The sequence below is a fragment of the Vespa mandarinia genome, chromosome 10 (assembly GCF_050613455.1).
Source record: "Vespa mandarinia isolate Hongniang chromosome 10, ASM5061345v1, whole genome shotgun sequence".
Classification (NCBI taxonomy): domain Eukaryota; kingdom Metazoa; phylum Arthropoda; class Insecta; order Hymenoptera; family Vespidae; genus Vespa; species Vespa mandarinia.
In genome coordinates this window covers 3,201,805-3,222,500 of record NC_140819.1, presented here as the reverse complement: position 1 = coordinate 3,222,500, position 20,696 = coordinate 3,201,805, and the positions used below count along the sequence as shown (strand labels likewise).

Sequence of the window (20,696 nt, the reverse complement as noted above, 5' to 3'; positions counted from 1 at the left end):
ATGCGCGCGTTTCACGTAACTTTCGGCCGATAAGTTCAAAGGGTTAATATTAAAATTGAAGCTTGTTCGTTAACTTTTTCTTTCTTCTTATTTCTTTCTACACTACGGTTTCGATGCTTCCCTTTGCTTTTATCGATTTTGTCGTCAAGTTTTTTTTAAACGAAAAATCCGACGGTAAAGAGGTAATCCAGTAAACAAGGCAAACTATCCAAATTAGCAGGGACGCCGTTTTTCTTTTACGATAACGTCCAACATTATACGAACAAGATAATCACGTGAAATTTTTTCAGAAATATCTTCCATTTCTAAAATATCTTCCATTTCTGAAATAGAAGATATTTTTATTAGATAAATATAATAGTATTTTCGTAAATATATTTATTAAGAACTCGTTAGAAATTTTAAAACTTCTTTCCTTTTATAATAATAATCATTAATCTTCGAAATTTCTTTCTTATTAATTCTAATAGATATAATCTTTATGTTACTTTTAAATTCATACTAATAAAAATTATTGAAACAAGTAAAGACGATCGTGTTATTATTTGAAAAGATATATAATAACCTTATAATAAAATATAATATAATAATTCTACAATAATTCTACAATAAATATTTATATAATAATTTTATAATTTTATGATAACATATATATATATATATATATGCATATATTATTTGATATTTACATTAATTACATACATTATTGATTTTTGGTGAGAATAATATTTAAAAAAATATCTTATGAAATAAATAAATAAGAATTGCAAAATTTTCAAGAAGAAAAATGTTTTGCATAGAACGTCAAGGAGTAAAAGGGTGCACTAGTACGTTCTACGTAGCACGAGTAACAACAAGCATGTGGCTTTCGCATTCTCGCACATTCAACTCAACTCATCTACCATTTCTATCCTCTTTCTTCGTACTCTGACCCTCCCTTCTAAGTTCACGTCCGGACGATGACTAGCCTGCACATCGCCTTCCTCATTATTCTTTTTTTCAATTTTCACGACGCTCTCTGCGTGCCGGCTTCTTCACTTTTCTTGTTTCTTTTCTTTCTTCTTTTCACCCCTCTATGGTGACATTCTCGAACGTGACGCTGAACTGATGCATTCCCTTTCTTTCTTTCTTTGTTTCTTTCTTTCTTTGTTTCTTTCTTTCTTCTTTTCTTTCTTCTTTCCTTTCATACTTTCTTTCTGTCTCTCTGTTTGTAGTAGAACTTCGTCAAATACAATACTCTTAAGATATTGTAAAGAATTTAATTAAAACAATAACTTTTTTTCTTTGTTTCTTTTTTTTCTTTTTTTTTTTTCTTTTTTTTTTGTTTCGAGGAAAGATACAGATATAAATTTAAACAAATATAATTACACGAAGTTACGGGAGAATTGTATTTATTACAATGAATTCGTCTTCTTAATAAATAACGTAGATAGATCAAATAGATTCAATTGTAAATTTTTATCATTTACATTTATCATTGACGTATCGTCGATAATTCATCTGACAAAAATTGAAATAATAAAAAGGTTTAAGGTATACCCAAGAGAGAAACTTAATATTTATGTGAAAGTCATAATAAATCGTGAAACATTTCTCGATGTATCGAACTTTCGATCGAGAAGGGATGTGTGACGATAATATCGAGATCATATTTACCAACCGATAAAACCATCCTCGATATAGTAACGCGTTCTTAAATAATTCAACCGAGACATATTTACATTCGTTTTATCTGAAACAAGTATCATGATACTGAAAAGTTACTTTCCTTTTTTTATACTTTCTTTCTTTCGAAGCATTCTTTCGAACGTACTAGAGAATTAAATTCAAAGTTTGAGCGTAAAAGAGACAGGCTAAAGGGCATCGAAGAAAGAAGGGATCGGGGATGGTGGGTGGAAGTGGGTGGATGTGGGTGGAGGTGGGTGGAGGTTCTATGAGAAAAACGCGATGGAAGGTGGGCTTTAACTGGTGGAAACAATCTTCCTCGTTGTATAAGATCTTATAGATGTGGCGGTGGTTAAAGGCGTCGTTACCGTTGGAAAGTACCGTGTTCCGTTTGAACTACAACCATTATGGTGATGATGAAAACAATTATGCTTCACCGGTGTGCTGGCACAGCTCGAAAAGTAATTAAGATGGCGATTGAAGAAGACCAACGGCTTATTCCTTCGAACCTGAATCTCGTAAGGAAAGAGCATTGGGTTTTTTCTTTTTTTCTTTTTTGTCTTTTCCTCTTTTTCTCTTTCTTTTTTTTTTTTCTTTTTTTCTTTTCTTTTCATTCCCACGAGAAGAGTCTCATAAATATTTATGAGAAGTTTCCGTTTCATTAATTTTCTGAAATATTCGAATAAACTCATGATTGGTGTACCGTTTACGCCTTTTATAATAATTAATAAAATTACGTCTCTTTTAAATATAATTTCGATCAATCTCAAAAAAAGCAACATGATTCAAAAATTTACATACACACATATATATATATATATATGTATGAATTATGTTCAAATATTATATTATTAACTCGCGTCGATTTAAGAGGACGTTATTCACTCAGAAGAACAAAGTTCGAATCGTCAAAAATCAACTTGAAGTATCGATTTTCTGAATGCATTTTCAACATCAAGGTATAAACTCGTTCAGAGACCGAAGAAATTTGAAATTTTCAGACGGTGTAGTTCGTCGTCGAACCCACCCCTTCTTCAAACCTCCCACCCTCCCCATTCTTAGAGGGGGTCGATGACATCTATTTTCAGAGGTTATAATTCACCTCGCCTTCCAGCCAGTTCCCTGTGGAAAGTTCTCAAACTTAGATTAGCGATTCAATTTGGGTCGCTAGTAAATCATCCTTAAAATCGTTTTTTAATCGGGACAATGTGTAACGAACGAAAACGTCCGCTTTCCTCGATCTCAAAGAGAAAAGAAGAAGCGTTACCTTTTCCAGTTTCTCTCTCCTCGACTTCCTTTCAACTTCCTCCAGTTACTTGTTCGGCTCGATGCGTTTGCTCTCTTCTCTGCCACTCTGGCACTCGTTCAAACACCGAGAAAAGAATAATAGCCCCAAGAGTGACTATACTAACGATGCTTTTCGTGAACGTCTTGCATTGAAAACACAAGAAATAATTCCTTGATTTGATTTCTATATCTCTTATCTATTATCGGATTAGAAGAGAGAATAATATATATATATATATATATATATATATATATATATATACATATATATATATATATACATATATATATATATATATATGATATTATACAATGTTTTATTCTTTATTGATCAATCTAAAAAGACGAAAGAGTATAATATTATAGATATATGACGTGTATAAATTTTGATATAAAAAGCAATATGTGTTAGTAATAAAAGTTATATTCTCAAATTCATAAAATAAATTTTGCAAATTATATGGGAGAAACAAATCAACACCAGAATATTTTATGTATGAGCGTTAGGTATTTACTATAGAAAAATGGATAGAGATATATATGTATATAAAATGAGAGATAGATAGATAAATAAAAAGATACAGAGAGAGAGAGAGAGAGAGAGAGAGAGAGAGAGAGAGAGAGAGAGTGAGTGAAATAGAGAAATAAAGAAAGAGAGAAAGAGAAAAATGTAAAATATTAAGTGAAGGACTATGATAGAAGTTTCCTTTATGAAAAATAATCTGCGTTTCTCATAATATCATTTCAAGCATTTTCTTGGTGATAATGGAAGAGCTTTGATGTTTTCCCGATGGAATCTTTTTTATCTCTCTTTTCTATTTTCTTTCTCTTTATTTTCTTTCACGTTTTCTCGTCCTCGCCATGCATTGCGGTCTTTATGAAATAATTAATTAAGATGACGACGTCGGAGAAACTAAGGTCGAGAATAAGAGGCTTTTCAGTCGTAATATATGATTTGGTATTATCCTACGCTGATGTTTTCCTAGCGAAATATTTCTCACTAGATAATTCTTGATTCATTGTTGATAAATGATAAGCGAGATTGTTGTCCATTGCCTAAAGGGAAAAATCCGATATTGAATCTGAAGAATGACTGACTCATTGTTTTTTATTATTCCTAATGGATATACCTACTTTAAACAATAATTTTTTTATCATCGTACTTTATATTGATATTGTATTATATATCGTACTATTGTATTTTTTTTTTAAATATATCATCTATCATATTTTTCTTTCTTTATGAGTTAAATATATATATATATATATATATATATATATATATATATATACATATATATATATATATATATTTATATATAAAATGGAGTATTTTTAAATGAACATATATATTTACATAAATGTAGAATGTTTAATATATAGTATATACACACGCATGTACGCGCGCATATACACACATACACACACACACATGCATATGTATTTTATTTCATGAAACGTAGATAATACATTGACCTATACTTTCTTTTTCGTATCGGTGAGATAGCCCGAATTATATTTAACCAATCACAAAATCCATTATTTTTCGAAATCCATTCGACCGTAAACAATTATTTTTTCTTTTCTCTCGCATTAATTTCAGCTAAAAAAGAGATAGAATAAATTTCAAAATCACCGACGTTTTTCTCGTATCCATACGAATATCTGGCGTTACATTTGCGAGTAAAAGTACATCGAGTACACATAAATTTCGAGAAAAGCGACAGATATTTTGATTTCGATCGTATCGAGGTTTGCAGACTAAAAGTATATTTGTCTCGTTATCAGGACATATAGACATGAGAAGGAGAGAATGAGAAAGACGTCGAACGAGAGAGAAAGAGAGAGAGAGAGAGAGAGAGAGGAAGAGAGAGAGAAAGAAATATATAGAACATAAAGCGCGAGTAGAGTGGACATTCGCGTCAAAAGTCAGCGGAACTAAATTGATGCACGAGCACTCAGTGTACTTACCGTTTTTCAAAGTTCCCAAAGTCGAGTAATTTGTGATTGCACGTTTGTCTTCTTTCCGGAGAAAATAGTAAGGTAGAATATTTTTGGTCGAATGAAAGAAATGCGAGAACTGACGATGAATAAAACGAAGAAAAAGAGGGAAGATCTAAGAGAATGAAAAAGTGAGAGATAGAAAGAACGAGGAGGGAGAAAGAGAGAGAGAGAGAGAGAGAGAGAGAGAGAGAGAGGGAGAGAGGGAGAGAGGGAGAAAGAAAGAAAGAGAGAGACGAAGAAAAAGTTTTTGGACCGCGAACTAATAATCGAATCCCAAACTTTTTGTGGAATTGGTTTCTCCTCTCTTACTGCCACTGTTTTTTCCTTTCTTTTATTTTATCTTTAAATACTTCGGAAATAAGGATTTTTTTCTCTCTCTCTCTCTCTCTCTCTTTCTCTCTCTCTCTCTGTCTGTCTGTCTCCTCCTCTCTATCATTCCTTTTCTATACCCTTAACTATCTCTCGTTATAAAAATACAATATACATAATTATTCATGGAAATGACCTGGGAACGAGCAAGGATTAATGGAATATCATCTACAAGACAAAGAAATTGTCTTAGTAACCTGAAAACGTATAAGATGAAATAGAATAATATTTAAGAAAAAAAAAAAAATAATACTAAAGAAAGAGAAATGAACTTATAATTAAAATAAAACGTTTTTTGATTGAATCTTGATATCTATAAAAACTGAATGGAACATTATAAATATTTTAATAAATTAATATCTTCTATTGAACAAAATAATTGATGTAATATTCTTATCCTGATGGCTTACGTTATATATCGATTCATCGATTGAAGTCAACCTCTTAGCGCTATTATGGTACAGAATGAAATGAGCCGAAGGCAGAGTGCAATTAGTATCAATACGTTCCATCCACAATTATATATCCTTTATCGAATACACTTCGAGTAGATCATTAATTACCAATGATAACAAGGATTTCAAGTATTGTTCAGAAGAAAAATAAAAGAAACATTTATTTAGAATGGAAAATTGAAAATTATATGAACATCGATTCTTTATATTTAATGGAATTTAATCGATTAATTTAACGTTGATTTAATTAATGAAATTTCAAAATAATGTCAAATGTATCCTGATGGTTAACCAATGTGCAAATATAATTCGAAAGCTTATTAATTTAATAATATCTCCGAAATCATTGTTTAATCAATCAGTTAGGATGAAATCGATCCGGAATATCGAGGAAAACGCGTTCCATCGGATTTAATAATGCAGTGGGTGAGCGTATCGCGCAAATGAACACCCCGAGGATCGTAAGGAGGAGCTGGATAGGAGAGCTCGAGGCACTCTTGTGGTTCGGGTGCCACTTAGGCACGACTCACGACCCGTTGCAGCTGTCTCGCCATCCAACTCGACGATGTACTTGCGTTACGCGTAACAGAGAGCTAGAGGAAGCAGAGAGAACGTTCTCCTTCGGTTTGACTTGAAGATCGAATATCTCGACATTCATTTCCTTTGATAATGATCGCTGATATTAATAAAGATCTCTTCCGAATGAAATAATATATTGTATGTATATATTTATATTATTAATAAATAAATTATTATTTATAGATTATTAATAAATTATAGACTTTTGTTATTATTGATACGAACTTTTATCAAATAATTGAGTATTTACCGAATAATCGAGTATTATATCATTAATTTTATATATTAATATAATTAATAATTATTAAATTTCTTATTACACGCATATAATCGAATTTAATATTAATAAATAAATGTAGGATTTAATTTAATAAATTAATGGGGCTATAATGAAATCCATAATCGTATTATGATCAATTAAAAAATTCTTCATTGTTTTTTTCATTCTTATAATAAATAGAAAAAAGAAAAAAATAAATATGAAGATTATAGAATATGGGCGAAAATGTCAACGTGAACGTAATGTTTTACAGTTACATTTACATCGTACGATCTAGTTCCAAATGGATCGAGCTATTGGTGCTTTTGTATTCCACAGTCTTTGCAAGGGAAGCAGCGAGCCGAATACTTTGACGCGAGTACTCGTAGCTCGCTTTGCCTCCCTCTTTGCATCCGTTTCCGGTTTACATTTACCTTTCGATGTTTCATTGTTGAAATGCGAACGTGCATGCCGCGATACCGGGTGGGGATAAAAATGGTTTGACCTAAATACGAACGAAGGGAGAGGGTCACCTCGAGCGAAAACACAGAGTGAATTTTTTGGATGCCTCCATGGTCTCGAATGGTTACGGGTGCCAAGTGTTTCGTTAAACTCATCCCAATGAGTTTCTCTTATATTTTCATTTCTTTCCTTTGGAAGTGAACTCACGTTTCGAAAATAATACGGTTTGGCAGAGAATAAAATGGCAGCTTTTCGAAGGTACTATCAAATTTTATCCCGATAAGGGATCGTATAAAGCGATCTAAATTTTACTTTCTTACGTCTCTGTTCTTTAATATATTAATAAACAAATAAAACATTGAATAACGTATTGATAAAGGATTACCCGTAATAATGAGAGTTTTTATTTGCTCGAATAAAGGAAGAAAGAAAGAAAGAAAGAAAAAAAAAAAAGAAAAACAACGAGAAAGCAATACACCTCTAATGTCAAAGAGGATAAAAGATTATCGTTTACGTTCGAAATAGATTCCGAGTTTCGATTTTCTCAAAGAAGTGGATAACTCGGGAAGAACTCGTAGAAAGAAACGAAAGAAAGGAAAGAGAACTGGTATTCTCCTTTCCGTAATCGTTCGCCGTTCGCTTAGACGAAATGTGGAAGAAAAGAACGTTTCTTCGAGGATCAGTGAGCAGAGAAATGCGAGTGTTTACGCGGTTAGATGCACACGCGGATAACACAAAGGCGTGGACGTGCATATATACTTACTTCTGTCATTTCACTTGGAATCATTCATTCTTATCTCGTTTATTGCGATATTATACGTTTTCATTTACAACCCTATGAACATCATTTTTATCACGTTAAAACATGTATAACGATATAATCCGATGAAATTGTTTGCTTTTCTTTTTTTTTTTTCTTTCCTATTCTTTAGTTCCAACTGTTTAATTATATCAATCCAAGTTTGGATTGCTTATATAATGATCCGATTGATAAAGGGATGAAAGAAAGTAAGAAAGAAAAGAGAAGAGGATATGATTGATTTCTTTTTTAAAAAGATCCTTCGAAAATTTATTCATTTTTCTTCTTCTTCTTTCTTTTTCTTTTTTTTTTCTTTCTTTCTTTCTTTCTTTTTTCTTTGAATGAAACTATGTCAATGATTTTTATAACGATGTGATCCTTATCGCAAAGTATACTATCAAAATGAAAATCTCTCCACTTACCCATAGCAGGAGCATAGATGTTCAAATATAGACAGTCTTCACTTTGGTTTCGCAAATGAGGTAGCAATCTTCTCAGATATTCCAGTCTTCCTTTAGGCATGCGCTCGAGAGCCTCTTGCTCAATCGAGATATTTGGAAGTTTTTGAGGACAAACTGGACCGACCGAGTCCATTACTCTGAAAAAATTAAATTTTTTAAAAATATCTTTTCATTGTTCTATTCATTTCGATAAAATAAATGTAATAACGAATGATATTAATTAATTATTTATTAATGAATTATTCTTTATAATAAGAATAATAACGATAATAAAAAAATATACATTGTTATTGATTAGAAATAAATCCAGTCGGTAAGATAGATTACTCTGCCATTCAGATTTAATCGTATATACATTATGTGTATTTTTGTGTATATATGTATATATATATATGTGTGTGTGTGTGTATGTATGTATATAAAATAATAAAATTGTCTACATGTATATTTTAACATCTATATATTTAGTTACAAGAACAGAAATCTACTTTATCGACTGTATTAATGGATTATATAATATTATATAAATCTATAATAAAAAAATATGTATATGTGTAAATGAATCGTTCATTGATGATATTTATAAAAGAAAATGTTATACTATTATTTATAAAATAAAAAAATTCAATCATTAGCTATTACCATTTTTAGATTAATGTAATAAATATAATAAATTAAATATCGATGATATACGGACTTAATTAACATTTATGTTGCCTATTATTTTTTGATAAAATATAAATGTATATGACATTAATTAGTATTTTAATGGAACTATTATCTTAATCATTTCGTATAAGGATCGTAAAAGAGTCAAGTTTGTGACAATGGCTTGTCGTTAAAAATATAAGAAAAAGGAAGAAAATAAATTTAATAGCGATCGTAAGAGTACGTTCGATCTCGGGTTACAGATTCACCGATATTGGCAAGATGAAACTCAACGGAGATATATGTTGCATTCGCGTCAAGTTAAATCTTTCGTTATATCACATCGTACATAAAATAGAAATGTATCGTAAATATTCGAAGAAATTGTTAGGAGGACATATTGCGCGTAAACGTGAATAATGAATTTTTTCGCTGGTTTAACTCGAATATTTGAAAACTCGACGAGTCCACGAAGGTTACAATTATTAAGCGAAGATTGCAAGAACTGATACCGAAGAAACTTCTCAAAATTACTGTCTTCCTTTTCAGGACAACTTGGAACATAAATTTAATGCCGAATGATTTACTTGCGTGAAGTTAACTCACGGTTAGTTTTCAATTTTCCAAATTGTTGAATCCTTGCCAATTTCTATTTATAGGATAACGCGTTTACTCTATTGTCACGTTTAAAATCTTTCATGAATTTGTCGTTAGAAAGAAATGAAAGAGTATCATTTCTACGTTTAAAATTTTTATTTAAGAAAAATTTTTTGTTCTTGACTTAAATTAATTACTTTTTTTTATTTTTCATTGAATCCATTCGATTTAAATATTTAACAAAATTTTACGATGGATAGATATGAAATGTATCGTTAATGTTTCCTTCTTAAATCTGACTCTCGTCAATTTCTCATACTTGCCGTAACTAAAGAGTATATATTTAAAGTGGAAGAAGGAAGAATAGAAAAAAGAAAAAAGAAAAAAGAAAAATAAACGAAAAGAAAAAAGGAAAAGAAAGAGTGAAAAAAAAACAAACCTGACACCTTCCCAAGGGCTGGGTGCCCTTGTTGGAGAGAATCTGTTGCTCCCAACGGGTGGTGTAGCGTAGGGTATTCCAAGATAGACGTCGATCGGTTTGAGGAACTTTGCGTTCTCGAAGGACCTGATCAAGCCCTGAACCTCGCCGTAGCGAGTTTGCACGATCCGCGGATTGAGCTTACTCTTGATCGAAAGGGAATAGGCTGTTGGCTGAGCGATCAGGAGGCAAAGTAATAACAGCGGAAGGAGTTCCATCGCGAATCGAATCTCGCACGGCGACAAGCGGTATCCGCTATCGATCACCGGCCCACCAAACGATCCCTCTTCATTTAGCCACCGTGGAACAACGACGATTACCTGCCAAAAGCGATGCAAGGACCCATTGCCCTTGCCACCTCTGAAAAAAAAGGAGTTATTATACGACGTTAGTATAATCGCCTTTTCCTTTTTATAAATGACTCCATTCTGTATTTTATTATTTTTATATATCCAGGTAATACGTTCGATCTTACTATACAACGAATCTACTTAGATATTTGATAAAAGAAAAAATATAATTTATTATAGATGAACTATTGATATTATTTTTCATTTTCTTTTATTTTTAATTCGATTTTTTTCTACATATTATTTTTATAAGATTAATTAAATTTCTATTTTGAGAAAAATTGTATTCAAATATCTTACAAAAATGATTGAATTTATTCTAAAAATTTTAATTTCTTATTTAATTTATTTCAACGTCACAGTCCTCTCATTTTCTTTACTTATCAAGTAAATTATATCTTCACGAAGTTATCAAGATTCTATTAAAAATATCTCACAAATATTTCAACTATTTTATTTTTCCCCTCTTTCCTTTTTTGCACCTCCACCCTATCCTTGCCTTTGCCTATTCTACGTGTCTCGAATTTATTGCTTTTCTCTAACCATTCTTCCCTTCTCTTCCCTCATTTTCTCGAGGAGTTATCCTTCTCAATATGATTAGACGATAATACCACAGTATGCGTGGTTTATGAGTCCCTGAGAGAGATAGTACTTAGATGCCATGATAAAAGCTTTGAAGAGTTTTCTCTCTATGAAAATCACTAAACTTTAGGTACTTAGAACAACGTACGATGAATATTTTAGAAACATTAATTAAATCGTCGAAGAGAATGATTATTAACAAGTTGGAGAGAATATATCGATTGATAAAATAATTGACAAAATTTTATACGAAAACAAGCCGAGAAAGTAAAGTTTTAATAATGAGAAAATAATGTGTTCAAGTTAGATCTCGAAAGACGTTAAATGGATACCGAAAAAAAAAAGAAAAAAGAAAAAGAAAGAAGAAGAAGGAAAGAGATATTTTTTTTTTTAAGAATACTATTAAATTGTACATTTCGTCGTATCTTTCCTCGTAAATTCTGAGAAGCGTGGAATCTTGGCCGGGGGCAACGAATTAACGCGTTCATTACTCACCAAGCTAGGTACCTGTCTTATATCGTACTACTAGACGTTTTCATATAGCTATAGATTGGTTCTCGTAGTTATCGGTGAAAATTAATCAGTCTCTGACAAAATACATCTCTTGTATCGATTTATATTACAGTAGATAAGTCAACAGGCAATTGGTAAATAGATATTTATAAGGTAAGACATTTATATATGAATACATTCGAATCTTATAGACACGTAATACACATAAATATATTTGACATTCTATCATTATCCTTATATTATAAATATTTTAATATTCGAACAATAATTATTTAATTGTTCTTAAAAGAAAATAATTTATTAATAATTTTAATTTCATACTTTTGTTAAATATAATTCTAATGATTATTTTTATTTTGAATTTGTTTTCTTTTTCTTTTACATATGATACAAACTATTATATATAATCTATATACGATCTAATAATTAATAATTGTTTTACGATAATATATTTTTAAATGTTCAATGATCTATAATCTTACAATAATCACACATTCGTGCTAATTAATCGAGATAACATAATAGGTTGCTCATTAGAGTAGGTGATAAAACGTGGGGTAAAGTGATCGATGGAGATAGGGGAAGTGGGAAGGAAGGAGTGTCGAGCAATGAAAGGGAGGAAGATAGAAAGGAGAATGTAACTGAGTGCACTCGTACGTGGAACCATTATGGAAATCAGTACTTATCGGCTCGGAAAGGAAGCTGAAAATTCAGCGTCGCGTAACAGGATCACGTCTTTCTCGTCGTCATTTGCGAGAAGAAGGAATGCTACGAAGGATCTTAGGAGTTCTCGGAAGAGAGAACGTGGATCAGCTATTTCGCACGTATTACTTTTCTTGATAATTTCTCTTCCTTATCGACGGAGCTCGATTTCTTTTCCATATTTTTCATTTGATATTTCTTTCATCTTTTGTTGTTTCCGATCGATCGTAACGGATTCGATGTTATTACATTACGTGACGAATTGCAAAATCAAATAATAAATGTTTATTCGTTTGAAACGAGATTTTAGTTGATTAAATACATTTTTTAATAACAAACGATGAGTTTTATTCTTTTTATTATTATTATGATTATTATTTTTTTTTCTTCTTCTTCTTTTTTTTTGTTTTTGTTTTTTTTAATTTGATATCCATCCACATGATCTGTTAGGCTCGATCGTTCTGATTCAATTAAATTACCATTGAAATTAAAATAAAATTTTGTAATTTTTTCCTATGTCTTGACTATTTTTGAAAGTTACGTTCAAATGTACATTGAAATTATTCAATAAGTTATTGATTGTAATGTTAAAATTGATATCATTTATTCGGAATAATTTAACTTTTTCATTACTACAACAGTTGGAAAGAAAAGTCTCTAGATGAATTTCTTCCGATAATTCGATATTTCAATAATCTTTATAATCGTTTTCATAGTCTTTCAAAGTTTAGTTCACCATCTGTTGGATAAGGAAAAGATATTACTTAAGTTAAACTTTGTTATTCCGAAACTTACCATTCGAGCCGATCATCGAGTTCAATTAACTGCTTCAGCTACTTCTATCGAAGATTTACCAGCCGGTGGACTCTCGTAATGGTAAGATTTTTACCGATAGCATCTTCGTTCTTGTACTTTTCTTTCGAACCGAACGACTTCCACCGTTAATCGCTGATCGATAGGACGTTGTTAATGATTTTTTCAGTCTCACGCCTACGCGAGTTTCCTTTTGACTCATAGCACGAATCACTGGATGAGTCTATTCACGAATTAAAATTTTTCACGTTTGTCAAAGTTTATCATGATGTTCTTTGTTAACTTACTCGTCTTTCTTGTTTCATCGTTTAACCAATCGATCGATCTTGAATAAATCTCACTCACGAAATCCTTTCTAAGCTGAAACAGAACAGAAATATTGTATTAAAAATACAATTCCAATATCATAATTAATTATACAAAATTACAAAAATATCTTTTACATTTCGTTGGATTTTTATTCGGTCGATATGCATTTGGTTTTATAATTATGTGAAATAATATATTACAAGATATTGTTATTTCATTATACTACATTTTCAATGAATGTTGCGTTTGATGAAAGTAAAAAAGAAAGAAAAAAAGAGAAAAAAGAGAAGTGTATACATTTACAATGTATTTTATGTTTTCAATCCAAATGACTCATGATATAAAAAGAATATATATTATAAACTCGGGAATAATATATATATTATAAAGGATATAAACTCGTCAGAAGAGAACAAACCATATAAACAAGGACGATTAATAAACCACATACGTAGCGCTACGTGGTTCTAACAAATACGAATTCTAATCTTAACTGAAATACATACAATACTATATATATATATATATTGTCTGAAAATCTTTTTTTAGTAACTTTGATATTGTTAGTTCGTTATTAAGAGGTTATTAAGATAATAAGAGTATCGTGTTATTAGATTATTTATACTATTTTTGCATTATTCAAATTTAGATGAAACACTTATAATCTCTTAATTAGGATTAATTCAAGTTCTAGCTCTTTGAGGAAATTTTTATCTTCAAACCTACCGTTAAGCTCGGAGATCTTACAGTTATCTACGTGTAGAATTTGCATATAAATCGACGTTATATAGCCTCTTCGAAGATGACTGTGAGAACGAGATAAGAAATTATGAAAATAAGCAGAATCTATGAATGTGAAAAGAATTTGGAATGGGAACAAAAGCATTTGTTGTATAGTCCACAATTGATAAAATTATTTCTTGATTTTAATATAGTACTCGTTGCGTGTTACATGTTAACGTTAGACTCGTTTGTGTTAACATAATTAAAATTTAACATAAATAGTTGATAATTTTTTTTTTTTTATAAATAAAAGCGACCTCGAATTTTTCGATGCTAAGAAATTCGCTCGAAGATAGTTTTAATTAGTTGCAAAGTTGTTACTTACAACTTGTTAGCTAGATTGAATATCTTTAAAGAGATAGGGATATACCGAGGTTAGGATTATTTTTAACATTACACGTTTATTCTCATATACTTAAAAAAATTTACAATAACGTTAGATTAAAAACAATACACTGATATATTATATCTCTCATTCTTTCAAGAGTGTTAATTAAATCTTAATCTATCTAAACTCATTATTTTTGTTCGTATTTGCAGTAAAAAAAAAAAAAAATTACATAATGTAAAACATAATTACTACCCTAACATAATTATATTATATTAATAGTAAGAACAATTTATATTTATAAAAGAAAATCGATCATTGAATATGAATTAATGATCAAAGATTTTTTTTTTGTGTAAAAGAATAATACTAATTACAGAAATACAAGAGTAAGTAATGAGTTGACATGATTGTTGTAAAGTATTCGACATCGTTAAAAATGTATCAACTTAAAGTACTGACGTAAGAAAGTTTCAAGGTAAATACGATAACCTTGAAATTAATTAGTCAGCGTAAGATTTTACGTCAAATCAAAGGAGCTCTTTTCATAACAGCAAAATAACGTAGTACCTACGTATGTAAGTTCGTAAAGAAACTTCATTTCATGAACAAGAACGAAGGAAGATCATTAAGGGAGCGTAGGAAGGACAATTACGTGGTTTATTCGCCCTCATTAAACTCTTATTAGTACGACCTACTCTCTCCGAAATAGATAGAGTAAGAGAGAGAGAGAGAGAGAGAGAGAGAGAGAGAGACAGAGAGAGAGAGGATTACTTGAAAACACGCGTAACACTCGTGAAAACTCATTCGAAATTGATCGAGAGATAACACAAACGAAGAGATTATCATTGCGAATAGACGGCAAACGTAATTAGCTCCATTCGAATGTAATTACTAGCCAAAGGGGTACTGAGATTCGTGAAGCTTTAGCCGTCATAATCATTGAGTCAGTCGATACATTGGTTTGACGATGGAATAAGGCGATTCGTGCCGAAACTTTTCCAATTAAATTACTATGGTTATGCTCGGTAAGACTCAACCTCGAAATAAATAACGCGATAGTCTCGTGGAAATTTGATCAGTGGTGATTCGAATGAAACTTTTGCTCGAATTACATGACCTGAAAGTGATTGATAGTTCTCTCTTTTCTACTTATTCAATTTTTTTTTTCTTTTTTGTTATTTTTGCGCGAAATGATTCATTCTCTTTCTTCTTCTCGATTGTGCAAATATAAAAAAAAAAAAAAAAAAAAACAATATTTTTACTTGTACTTTTTATTATATATCCATCGTCGTTTATATTTTTATTTATTTAATTGTTATATTTCTTTTTCTTTATTTTGTAGAATGTTTTCTAAGAATATTCAAATTATTTTTTTCCTTCTTTTCGTTTTGTTATTATAAATAATCAATTCTTTAGGATTATTTTTCGTTAATTATGTTCTACGCGAATTGATAGAAATATAGATAGTATATATTTGTGTATGGAGACTTCATCGAGATTTATTGAAGCTTAAATGACAACATTTACAACGTCACTGCGATGATACATCTTTCGATAACGTTGAAACGAGAGAAATTATTTTGACGTTTAACACATGACCCGAGATAACTCCGTTTACCGAGGAACACCTAGTTTCTTTCTATCGTCATCAACCCCTCTCATCCTCTTTTTTCAATCTTTTTCACCGACGAACCATTATGGAAAAGCGCACAATCGATTTCTCTGTGCGCGAACGATCCGCGAAAAACACTTTACGATCAGTGCTCTTTAAGCTTTTAAACGCACGACCGAGACGATGTCAGGGACGATAAGCGACGCGATTTATCATCGGGCTAGCACTGCTGAGAAAAATCCGTGTCAGCCGTTCTTTCAAAACTACGACCATCATCGAGCTTCGATTGTGTGCATCATGAAAGTCAGTTGAATATCTTTTTGACGAATTTCGCATTTTCAGAATAACCAACTGTTTTTTTTTGTTTTCTTTTTTGTTTTTTTTTTTTTGATTTTAATGATCCCATTTTTTTTTTAGTACGTTCCCGATTTTACGTATCTTTCTTTTTTTTTTTCCTTTCTATTCTTTCTTCGATATAATACTATAACACCATTTCATTCCATTATTTATTAAATTTAATCTTATCTATAATTTTACCTTTTATATACAATAAATTATTCATATGCATATATACTTTTGAATGAGTCTATGATTTAGTAAAAAAAAAATTAAACGTTCTAATTTAGAGATAGTAGATTAGTACGAATGATGTTCGAATAATTTATATCAGCTTTAAGAAATTCTTTCTTAACACGGGAATAAATCTGCACTAATGGAAATCGTGATAATAAATAGTGAAACAATAAAGTGTTGACTGAAATTCATTCGTTTTAGTAAGCTATAAAATGGTGAAGGATTTGTACGTGCACGCAACTCTTGCTATAAACCATAACTTGCTTGAAACTCGATTAGTATGTAACTCAATAAATGAACGGAGCGTAAACTCCTAAGTACCTCGGGGAGCTTCGAAATCCGTGTAACTCGTGAGCACAAGCGTCAATATAATAATCCTGATCGATAATGAATATCAGCGGAACGATTAACCGAAGATATGGCGAGTGATTTGGCCAGCGATTATAATGAGTCAACGTGACGATGAAATACTTCAACTTAACGCTTTTAATCAACCATGACCCTCCCCATTATACTTTGTTCCTCCATTTTATTGCAAACCTTCAAAGATTTACTCTTACGATTTGTTTAATGTTTGTTTCCGAAGTCATATCATTTCAAATCGAATACTTTTTAATAATTAGATTAGATTAGAAATATTAGCTTTTGAGATTAAACATTAGATTTAATCAATCAGAATTAACCGAGCCCGAGATTTTTCTTTTTCATTTTAAATAAAAATCTATATTTTCAATTTCATCGTACGTTTTCTTAAGACATTATAATTTTTCCCATTACATTTATATACGATAGATATTATAAATTCTTTTCTTAATTTTCTTCTGCTTGTTCTGAAATACATTAATAGATATATCTTGATATGTATGTAGAAATAATATGTATATCGATCTTGATTAACCAAATTATTATCGAATTCATAAATAATGAAATTATTATTTTTTATATAAAATATTTTATGTACCTCTGAAAAGTTGTTGGATAAAAAAGAAATAGATTAATATTCTCTATCAACAAACAAATTCATATTATTAAAATTTATGATAAATATTAAATATAAAAGTTTGATATATTTTGTTTTTATAAACTTAATCTCTGTCTCTCTCCTTCTCTCTCTCTCTCTCTCTTTTTCTCTTTCTCTCTTTTTGTGTCTATTTCTACCCATCTTTGGTTCATTTTTCATTCGTATCTCGCGGGATACCGTTTGAATTTCACGAAATAATTAATCTAACCGTGGAAATTGCTTTCGAGCATCGGGAGGTACCTTCTCCATATTTGTCTGTACTCATGGAATTCGCAAAGCGACATACACGGTTCCGGCGGACTGCCTTTAATCAGCCCAGTAATATGTATATTAGTGTGAGCTCGGGCTCTTGTAAACGCAATTAAACAGCGCCGTCATGGAAAAGTGTGAACTCTGAAAACAAGAAAGACAGAGGCGCGATGCTGCGCCAACTCTCACAACTCTTCTTCTGCATCTTCTTCTCGTCGACGTAACGTACCATCCGAACCGTGCCAAATTAAAACGTAGCTGCAAATTACTTCGCATGCATTCGCGTAATTTCATTCTTGTATGATATATTATTATTAATATTATTATTATTATTATTAATATTATTATTATCATTATTATTATAATTACATTATTATTATTATTATTATTATTATTATTATTATTATTATTATTATTATTATTTTACATCTTGTATACCTAGGTAAGATATTTCTATTTTTCAGATATGTAATAATGAGCTAAGAATAAATATTATCCTTAAATTAGTTTTTAAGTAACGTAAAAATTTAATTGACACATCTAACTTTGAATGAATATTGAAGTTACGCATATATATGTACACTTAATTAGGGTAATGCTTGGCTTAACACTCAAGAAGCGTAGATTTAAAAGAAAATAATTATTATTATTTAATAAAGAAAAATAAAACGAGGACATGATAGTACTTTGTTAAAAAAAAATTCAGATAAACGGAAATCATTTTTCTTTATCTTTTTCTCTCTTTTTTTTTTTTTTTTTTTAACAAGAATTTGATATTTTTATATTATTTCATGTTATAGTTCACGCGCGATCATTTTTTTTCTACTATCAGATATAATAACAATTATTTATCGTTTGCAAGAATAGTTATTAATTATTTATAACAATTATTTATAACAAATAGTTTATAACAAATTATTATATATATACATATATATATATATACATATTATAAATACGTTTAATAAAAAGTTATTTTTTGAAAATTTGTAACGAATTGTTTATAACAATTTATTCAATTTATAGATAAATCTATGCATATATACATATGTATTACGTAATAACAATTAATAGAAAATCGATAATTGAATTGTTTATAACAAATTGTTTATAATAAATTTTGTTATATAATATTGATCATATAATATGTATTAAATAATATTGATTAGTAATAAACTTGATTATTGAAATTGTTTATAACAAATTGTTTATAAACAAATTGTTAAACAATTATTATTGTTATACAGAAAGATAGAAAAAAATTTACTCTTTAAAACGGTCTTCGTTTAAACTTTCTATGATTTTTAGTTTCGTAGATATTCACATATTAATAAAACAGTATTTACATAGAGAAAAACTGACCTATATAATTTCTTTGATGAAGGCATTGACACAGTGACCTACATAAATTTCTGGAATTTACTCGAGACTTGTCAGCTGGCCAACGTAAATCGTCTTTTTTTACTACTACTACGCTTAGCTAGTATACACGAGTTTGTTATGAATGAATGACGAATAGTAATATTTTGAAGGGCGATATCTTCGTAATAGAAAATCGTAGAGACATGATACATAGATCATTTTAAAGGAAAAAATGCTTTTACCTATGTGCTTATATAGTGCTTATATATTATCATTATAATAAGATCGATTTTCTTAATGTTTTATGATCATATCTCCGAAATATAGATATATTCTCGATGAATTTTGAAACTGATATTTATGCAAAGTAATTCTTTTATGTCGTAATATTAGGTCATTGCATTATTTCTATTCTATTGTTTTGCGTGAAAGAAAAATTGTTATAATTTATTATTTTATCTTTATTTAATGAATATTTATTTAATATAAAAATTTGAATATTTTTAATAAAATAATGAAATATAATAGAATATATGCAGATATATAAATTTACCATAATCTTTCAATATAGATATAATATCAATGCATCTACATTGGCAAACTTCCATATCCCGGGCATTTTTAATCATTCGATATATCAAACTCGAGCACAGGCTCTCGAGACATCTCCTGTACTCTTGTTAACGCAGACTATTATTACGATCTGAAGTACACATAGAGTCTCTAGTCTACCGCAAGCGAAATATCGTTGCACTAGGGAAAAGCTATTCTAGTCAATGTTGACTTTTAAACGTTGAATACGTATGGACCAAAGATATTTACTATTACGAAGATGGTAATTACTAACAAAGTAAAATTACTGAAAACGTATTCGGTGATCTCGCATATTTACGTATGCGATGACACGAATTATCCGCGAATAACAATAATCCCATTCAATTTTCCTGCCTGTTAGAAAATTTATCGATCTTCGAAATATATATATTTCAATGAAAATCTCGATAACGTTCGTTTATTTTATTAGACGATATGAAATATAACAACATATGATAAAGGGGAAAAAAAAAAAAAGATAAAATAAATAGTATCTATCTGAAAAATTTGTTCAAATTGTTATGTAGATGGATCATGAATTTTTTAAAGTAAATATTATACGGAAGATCAATTTAGTGTTTGGATTCGACTAGGGTATTTAAAAATTTCCAATATTTTATATTTCCTGGACAATAAAAGTTTATTGAAAAATATGCATTCTTTTCGCATATTGAGAATTATTATCAGTCAATTCCTCGTCACAGCTTTGATTTTTTCTCTTCGAATTAATTATCTTATCCCATCCGACAGTCACTTCGTTATTCGTAATTAGTAACTAAGAGGATTCTAACGTGAGAGATCACTGAAAATCATACCGAATGCCGGAAGCATAAATCGTC

At 30.0% G+C, this 20,696-nt stretch overlaps 1 protein-coding gene across 6 annotated transcripts in view; it reads right to left on the bottom strand.

The window, feature by feature from the left end:
- Positions 1–20,696, bottom strand: part of NLG-4 (neuroligin 4) — a 230,188-nt gene that overhangs the window by 150,207 nt on the left and 59,285 nt on the right. For 4 of the 6 annotated variants that reach the window (XM_035873316.2, XM_035873318.2, XM_035873315.2 and 1 more), the window contains exons 3-5: positions 13,006–13,383; positions 10,025–10,423; positions 8,302–8,477 (exon numbers count right to left, since the gene is read on the bottom strand). In XM_035873316.2, the coding sequence (XP_035729209.1) occupies positions 8,302–8,477; positions 10,025–10,281 (433 nt within the window). In that variant the 5' untranslated portion in view covers positions 10,282–10,423; positions 13,006–13,383. Of the gene's footprint in view, positions 1–8,301; positions 8,478–10,024; positions 10,424–13,005; positions 13,384–20,696 lie in introns of those variants that run through there. The other 2 variants (XM_085659747.1, XM_085659748.1) reach the window with 2 other exon arrangements.